Source organism: Pundamilia nyererei, unplaced genomic scaffold, assembly GCF_000239375.1.
Source record: "Pundamilia nyererei isolate P.nyererei 1_Seehausen unplaced genomic scaffold, PunNye1.0 scaffold00045, whole genome shotgun sequence".
NCBI lineage: Eukaryota > Metazoa > Chordata > Actinopteri > Cichliformes > Cichlidae > Pundamilia > Pundamilia nyererei.
This window is the reverse complement of record NW_005187446.1, coordinates 2,736,896-2,745,568: the sequence shown is the minus strand read 5'-3', so window position 1 is coordinate 2,745,568 and position 8,673 is coordinate 2,736,896. Positions and strand designations below refer to the sequence as shown.

General features: G+C 41.8%; 1 protein-coding gene across 2 annotated transcripts in view; it reads left to right on the top strand.

Annotated features, from left to right (window-relative positions):
- celf3b (cugbp, Elav-like family member 3b) overlaps positions 1–8,673 on the top strand; it is a 32,879-nt gene that overhangs the window by 864 nt on the left and 23,342 nt on the right. For both annotated transcript variants that reach the window (XR_311702.2, XM_005732061.2), the window contains exons 2-4: positions 144–174; positions 631–874; positions 2,849–2,931. Coding sequence is in view for 1 of the 2 variants with exons in the window: in XM_005732061.2 (XP_005732118.1) it covers positions 730–874; positions 2,849–2,931 (228 nt within the window). In the remaining variant the exon portion in view is untranslated. The remainder of the gene's footprint in view (positions 1–143; positions 175–630; positions 875–2,848; positions 2,932–8,673) is intronic.

Genomic DNA, 8,673 nt, shown 5'->3' with positions numbered 1-8,673 from the left:
GGGGGGGGATCGGACAAAGAGCAAGGGAGCCCCATGACATCCGTGTGTATGCTGTAACCTACAGCTGGCTAAACAAAGAAACCGCTCTATTGCAATGTTTTATCCCCAGTCACACTGTTTCCTCTTCTTTTTTTTATGTGTAGCGGATCCTGAACGCCGTTTATCCACGGAAAGGTAACGCATCTGCATACATATTTTCTTTTCATATATTTTTAATTGGAGCAAAAAGTGCTATTATTGTTTTTTGATTGGCTAATTAACATTTGCATAATTGTTTTACCGGAAGCAACTGGGGCCCTTTGTCATCAGCGTGGGCACTAAATACACAAATTATCTATAGTTTCTTTTTCTTTAACGTAATGGATGCATGTATTTTATTATTAAATATATTCATGAAGACATTTGATCTGGAATTTATAATCTTTTTACAAAATTACAATTGCAATTTGGCTAATACTATAACACATGTGATAAATGTTTTATAGGGTAACATAACCAAGGAAAGTATCCTACTGTAATATAAATCTGTGAAAATGAATTATTATTATATAAATAAATATTCTAAGGATAATAATAGTTATTTTTCAATTGTTTTCTTTTCCTCTCCATGTTTCTGGCTATGTCCCAAAGACTCCTCCAGCATCAGTCGCTCCTCTCCAGGGATAGCTGCTCCCGATCTGTTTGCCCCTGAGCCCTGCAGTACCCAGTCGTCCTCTCCACTTTGTCCCGATGAAGGAGGCTGATGCCATCAAGTTGTTTGTGGGGCAGATTCCCCGTAATCTGGAGGAGAAGGACCTCAAGCCTATCTTTGAGCAGTTCGGCAAGATCTATGAGCTAACTGTGATTAAGGACAAATACACTGGCATGCACAAAGGTAGGATCTGCCTTCGTAACCCAGAGTTAAAAAGATGCCTCCGGTGCTTGATAGATGTGCGACACAGAGGCAGATAGATGAGTGAAAATATTTCTGCGTGTATGTCACATGTATCCATGGAAACTGTCACAGCGCCTTCGTGTCTTCATTTTGAGTTCAGGCATGAGATCCCGAAGACGAGCAAGCAAACTCAGTTACTGCCCGTACACTGCGAGCGAACTCGCTGTTTTGCAGCAGCATGCTTCATAAAACAATCGGGTGCCTAATGTATTTAAAAATTTACTCCAATTTGTAAAGCTTGTGCTCCACAGGCGGAAAAAGAATGTGATAAAAAGTTTTATAATATATGATAAAGAGTGGAAATAAGGATCTCCTGATAGATGCCATGAATGAAAAATAACTTTCTACTGTAGCAAAACCCATTCAGGCACACACATGCACACACACACACACACTGACCTGGGGTCCTTTGTGTTATGAGCCAGATTAGACTGTATGCTCCAATCAGTGTAATGGGGCTGTAAGCCAGGGTGACACAAGGGAAAGAATCTGTTGTTTTGAGATTCCCCACAGCCACAGTAAGCCGCTCTTAAAAGCAATGAGATGGACCACAAGATGCCTGTGTGTCTATGTGTGTGTGTGCCATGTACTGATCCGAGTGCCATGTCAGGTGTGTGTCTTATCATTCTTTGTATTTCTTTTTTCTTTTTGTTTTTAATCTCATGGCACCATTAAATCCCGAGATGCGCACTCCGTGAATGTTAACTTCATTTCTCTAATCTGAATCTACATGAGCCTGTCTGAGATGTCACTGGGATGCTAACCTGCTGCTAATCTTGTTGTCTTAGTGCTGGTGACAGGTGTAGTAAACAGCTCTGGGCAGCCAGCTCTACTACCCACCCTTCCCTCACACACACAGACACAGGTACAACACGTAGGAAAACAGAGGGAGTGTATCTGGAGTGATCGTGAGGCATGCATAGTGGTTGGTATAGGGCAAGAACCTGACAGTGGCAAGCCTGCAAGGCCTTGTTAGCCCCACGCACACGTCTGTGGTGCTGTCATGTGTGCTGACTCGTGGCGTGCCGTATGAGATGTGCCGTGCCGTGGAGTGTCCTCTTCTGCTCTAGAGTAACATCATTAGGGAGCATAGTTACCGTACAATGCATGATTATATATCTATATTTTAATCTTCACGCGTATATCCAGAATATATGATGACAAGTAATCAGGAAAGGTATTAGAAAAGACAACATTTAAAAGATTTAAATGAATGATGACGGAGAGTGTATGTGTGTATGTTTGTGTGTGTGGGGGGGTGCAATATAACAATACAGTTTCAAGGCAGTGGTGAAGTAGTCATAATCGTTAATGTATTTATTCATGTTCCTGGACACCAATGTTTCATTTCTTCATGTCTTGCACACATTTTTGTTTTTAATCTGTTTGGTGTCATGTGTAGTGATTTGTCCACATTCGGAGACTGAAGGGGTTTGTGGCAGAGGGAATCATTTCCCCGCTTATACCAGAGATCAGAGTTTAAGTCAGAAACGAGACAGATATTTACAGTTAATTTGTGTCATACATTATTAATTGTCTTTAAAAGCCGAATTGATTATGTTTAGAGAAAGATCAAGGTTTGGGTTAAAGTGCATCACATCGCCCTGTTGTCTTGGTTGCCAGGGTGACAAAGCCCCGGTCCAGACTCGGGGCTGCAGACATGAAATATACCTCCTATTAAAAAAACATTACCTTCAAAGTTGTGCCAACTGTCTTGAAAAACAATGACAATTTGTGTCCGTGAACATGAACAAATACATTACTTTTTTTGGTGACTATTTCACGTTTTGCTCTGAGACCCGGCTGACAAAGACAGAGATAGAGGATGACAAATATTAGAGCCGTACCCTGACCTTTTCTACCATTACTCTCTCCCTCTCTCTTTCTCGTTCTCTGCCTCTTTCTGTCTGACAGGATGTGCGTTTCTGACGTACTGTGCGAGAGAGTCTGCGCTGAAAGCCCAGAGCGCTCTTCATGAGCAGAAAACACTACCAGGGGTAAGTGCACATCAACAGACATAAATACACACACATAAACATCCCCAGATAAATCACACTTAACACTTATGTAACAATACACACAAGCTTCCATGTACATTCCTGTTGTAGCAAACATACAGACTCTGTCATCCAATTTACACACACACACACACACACACACACACACACACACACACACACACACACACACACACACAAGTGGCCTCGCATCAGTGTGCGTCTGTGTGATTGGAGGTTCAGCTCCCATTAGTAACACTGACATAACTCAGCAGCCGGCAGGCGTCTTGCTGCTAAGGACAAACACTCCCTCTCGCTGGAGTCACATAGGGTACTCCGTAAGCATTATCATCTCCATTTCTCTATCTTTCTCTGTCGCTCCATCTCTCTGTCGGCCCTTGCGTTAGCCTCCGGTGATAGCTCCCGCCTAGAGAGTGTATGTAATTAATGTGGCCATTCCCCTTTGTCTCATCCCAGTCTCCCTCCGGTCGCTCCAGTGAGGGATTGTGCGCTCCACCGGGGCTGGGGTAGGACGGTGTTCATTATGGATGGGAAACTGCGAGAGCGGTGTCTGTCTCGCAGGCTCTACCTCTCTGTCACTCCCGCTCTCTCTCTCTCTCTCTCTCTCTTTTTCTTCCCTCTCTGACCTGATTTCCACTGCAGTTAAAAACAGATATTACAGTATGCGTTTTGGAGCATTTTGTATTTTTGCACACTGTGTGGCTAAAATACGAAGCGTTTAATCGAAATGACATTTTCCCAGTTTTATCCCAATTTCCACCATTTAGAACAGAATAGTAAGCGTGCTTCTACCTTCTACCATCTCTGAGGCGCTAGCACTCTCTCGAATTCTCTGTTCGTTGACTTGCTAATGATCAGAATTTCACTTCATGCACCTTCTTCCTGAGCCAGAGTGTTGATAAGATCTGTGTGAAAAAAACTGTGGAAAAAGAGCGTGAGGAAAAGGCGTTGGGGGAAGGGAAGTATTGTGACACACAAGCATGAAATCTCTGCATACATATTGCAGTCATGCATGCTTTTTTTGAACCTCTATGCAGTCACACATTCGCAGTCACCTATACAAACACACTATAGTGACAGTAATCCAATTAGAGACTGCTAAGAAGCCTGACCTTTTTTCATAATCACCTTTCTGCTGTCTGCTGTGTCTCCCTTTTCTTGTGTGCACTGCCCTTTGTCCTTTAACTCATTCTTAGTTTCTCTACATTCCTCTGTGATGTCTCTAAGCGCAAAAGGGAAATCATCTATACGGCTGACTTACAAGAACATAATTGCTGCAAATTTCCAGATAAATTGTGATAGATATTCTGGACACACAGAGGAAACATTTGCAGGGCGGATACTCATTAGCTGCAAAGATTTACTAAAGAGTCAGCATGTAACAATCAGAAGCACCACTCCCCTGAGGAAGGCTGGTGCTGAAACAAGGGTGTGGCATTCGTGGGCTGATATAGGCCTGGACTCTTCATGAAAAGCATAACTTTTTCTGCATTTGGTGTGTCTTGGTTTCCGGTTGGATCACTTATTCTGTCTAATTTGAGCCAGAAGTGTTCATAATGAAGCACTTGCAAGAATTTTAGCATGTCTGAGCTCAGTGAATTGGTTCATGAATAGCAGTAAATGAGGGGCTGACACAGTTTGTCATCAACACTTCCCTTTAGTTGAAGCACTCACAAATATTTCCATCAGCAGCCTCATTAATCACTCTGGATGTCGTTTGGGGTTGGAATGAGGACCAAAGTGCAGCCACTGAAGTAGAGGGAAGTAACAAAAGTCGAGTCTTTAGTTTGGTTGACATAAAAAGCCCTAAAAGGGAAGTGACACGCAAATTCAAAAAAATAAACTCAAAGAGCCTGGGAATCAATCAAGAGAATATGGAAACAAGAAGGGGAAGACAGGACTACACAAATATACACAGATGAAAACGGTCAACGATGGGTGAGGACGGTTAGGGTGGGGCAGGCGATCTAGGGGGGAAAAGACCAGAAAGTAAAACTAGTACAAGACACAAAATTAGCATTCAGAGTAAAACAATAAACAAAAGATAAATAGGACTGAGTATGAAAGGGTACTAAACAAAAAGACAGAGACAGGAAAGCACAGGAGGAAAAAGTCATCAAGACATAGAGAGAGAGAGAAAATGAAGAAACACTACCTAAACTAAAAACACACGAACAGACATGTATTAATCTCAAAAGAGGAACCAAAGCCCAGTTAAAATAAATGAATCAAAATTGTCTCCAATACTAATACAGTAATGAAATCAAAACAAGAAGCACAGCTCAGTCATATTTAACAAATATCCAGAGCCATGACACTGGTTTGGTGACTACAGCTAACGAATGATAACATTTTAAAGCGATTAACTAAATTAAATTAAATGTCTCCATTTAATTCTATACTTTGATGCTTGGCTTTGGTAACTTTGTATAGAGCAGCTAAGGTTTAGCTCTGCTATCACATTTCACTAACCACTAAAACCTGTGTGTCAACCCGGTCTGATCATGGACACAAATATTGTTGTCAGCACGACTTTGAAACTATTGTATTTCAGTGCTAAGTATATGCTTTGTGTGAAATCCAAGAAAATTTTCCATTTTTCCAAACCTATCCCAGTAGTTTAAATATCCAATTCGCTAGTTGTGCATTTCTTTGTAAGTGGCGTTTGGTTAGCAAAAACATTAAAGAACTCCTTGAAAGTGACAATTTGGGATCCGGCCACTTTGACCTTCCGGCGATTATTTCTCCCATTATCTCTGAAACTCTGAAAATCTCTGGCTGGCGCATCACAGTTTAAATCACTAAACCTAACCAGGCTGTTTTTAATACCAAAAGCTATTATATTTTAAATAGATAACATCTTAAAAAATACGACAAATGATTAAAAATCTGTCACATGCAAGATTCGAAACAAAGTTTCTGGTGTGACCGGTGAAATTTTGTTTTTTCTTTTAAAAGTGGAAAATATGAACTTTTTGTACCCAAACATAAATCAGTACGTCCGAGACTAGCGGAACAAAAATGTAAGGACAGGAAATCTGAGTACAGGACCACAGAAAAGCTGGAAAATTCGTTTACAGAAACGCAAGTTAATAGATTAGAGCTTGTGACTGTTTCGGGAACTGCCGTGAGACTGCGTTGCGCATGTCTCCCTTCTCCCTCGTCTCCGTTCCCTTGCCTATATTGACTTCTTTGACGGGATTTAGAAATGACTTAAGAAGATTTTTCACTCTCTTTCACACATCCTCCCTTTGTCCCATTCTTTTCTCTCCTTAAGAAATGCTTTTTCATCTCTTCCGTATTCTTCCTTTTATTTCCCCAGACCTGCCATATGCTTTCTCTCTCATTCAATTTCATCTCCGCACCCCCCCCCCCCCCCCCCACTCTCAAATCCCCTCTGTCCTGTGTTCAACTCCTCCTCCTGACGTCTTCCAGTTTCTCTACAGCAGTAGAATATTACACTAGCCTGAACCCTTTCATTTCATGGTATTCCTCTCTCATCCCTCCTTTTCCCTCCCTGCTGTCTTTTACTCATTTTTTTCTCTCACTGCACACTAGCGCTTCCTCCTCAGATTCTCATTTCACAGTCATTAATGGCAACCCTTCTAAGTCCTCTCTCACGCGCACGCCATCTCCCTCCTCCACCCTCCCCCTCGCAGTTCCTCTACCCCTCGTCTCATTTCCCCTCCTCTTGATTAGTTGACCCCTTTGACCGTTTCACCCCCCCCCCCTCCCCTACTCTTCTTCTTTGCCGGCTCTATTTGTTAAGCTTTGTGATGAGTTTATCACAAACTCATTTTCATAGTCAGATTCTGAGCTCTCTGTGAGGCACGAAGGCTGAGGTCTGTGTGTATATGTGTGTATGCGTGTGAATCTCGGGATCACTCTAAACTGCAGGCGGCGGAGGAACGTCGGGCACCTCATACAACTTTAATTGAGCTGTAGCATCACACACTCTGATGTGTTGCTTTTACACCCACGGCCTAGCAATTAAACGTTCGATGACAAGTCCAACGCTACAGAGTGTTACTGCTCCTGCCTGCCACTCACCGATGGGATTTAATGCTCTGATCAGCCAGTAGAGAAATGAAAAGAAGAAGAGAAATGCATAGAGGTGTGCTCTATAGTTTCAGCAAGGGGCGATAGACTGTCAGACGGAGTAAGAAGAAAAAGTGCAGAGGGATTGAGAGAGGGAGATACGAACAGATGGCCTTATCAGAGTGTCCTGCGCCTTGTGTTTAATTTGGACACAGAGGGAATGAGAAGCGACGAGGGAGCATGACAAGAAGAGAGCGAGAGGGAGGGAGCAAGATAGTACATGATATTTGTCACAGTAGCAGAAATTTAACAGTGGAACTACTATTAAAGTCCTGCTGTAGCACACAGATGTTTTGGTGTATTAGATGTGGTGCAAAGATTCCCTCTGGGATACATCCATGTGAAAGAGCTTATGTTTATCCGCCACATATTAGCATTTGTTTTCACATGAAGATTAAATTCATATGTGCATGCAGGGGTTTCCTCATTATTCCCAAATGCAAATAATATAAATATTTAGTGTCGTAAAAGCCTGCCCCCACAGATGTATTCCTGGTCTTATTTTGTAGATATCTTATTAAAGGTGTCTCATTCAAGGAACCACTTTTACTTCTGCAAAAAGAGCCATACTGTAGTGGATGCTCGATTTTAAAGGCTAAAATATATCAAATCAACAGCCGAGAAATTATTCTATCAAAGCAGCCAAATAAATTCCACAAAATAGCTTAAATAAAGTAGAATAGCTGAAATGAATTCATACAATAGTAAGACAAAACCTCAGTACATATATTTCATGGATTTATTTAAGTTAAAAGCTTTGATGATCCACAGAAATACACTGTTGGCTGGCTTTGCAGCTAGTGTGGGTCTTGTTATTTCAGAGAGATTGTAGCACTTGGGTGATACCATGTGTCCGAGGTCAGAGGTGAAGGCTCAGCTTCCAGTGAACAAATCCAGGATAACCATTAGAAGGACATGTCATCCCCAAAGAGTGTGTGGACCACTGCAATCTAGCACAATGCACAGGCGACATTTTGGATACATATTCTTCTCTCCTTAATAATAATTATGCCTGCAGTCAGAATATTTCTACAGTATAATTAGTTTGACGTGTTGATTTGTTGCCTGGTTATATAATTTTTTTTCTCACATCTTTTCTTTCATTTTTGACAGTTTTTTATGTAAGTTAAAAAGCTTGTATTTCTTGTACATTCATTGGAGACACTAACAGACACACAGCTCAGTCATAGTTTGCTTACACGTACACCGGTAAAAGACACTGTCATACACACAGGCACACTCGTGCTCATGCAAACATCAAATTTAGAGTAATCATTCATACAAAACTATCCTTGTTTCATCCTAATCCCCCATGCATCTCTCCCTCCCTCTGTCGCTGTTCATCAGGCCACACTTCCCTCCCAGCCTGGCTAGATTTTAACCTCGTATCTCCCTCTGCTCTCCATCTATCGCTCTATCTCTCTGCAGCCCTACTGCTGCTGTATTTCCTCCCATATCTCTCCTCTTATCTGCTTCTTTTGTTCTTTGTTGTCGATATCTCTCTCTCCATTTAATCTGCACGCTCTCTTCTCTTTGTGTTTATCGCTCCCTTCATCTTTGTGCTACTTCAAACACAACTGTTTGTACACACACATACGTCTACCTGCTTGCACACACCCACAC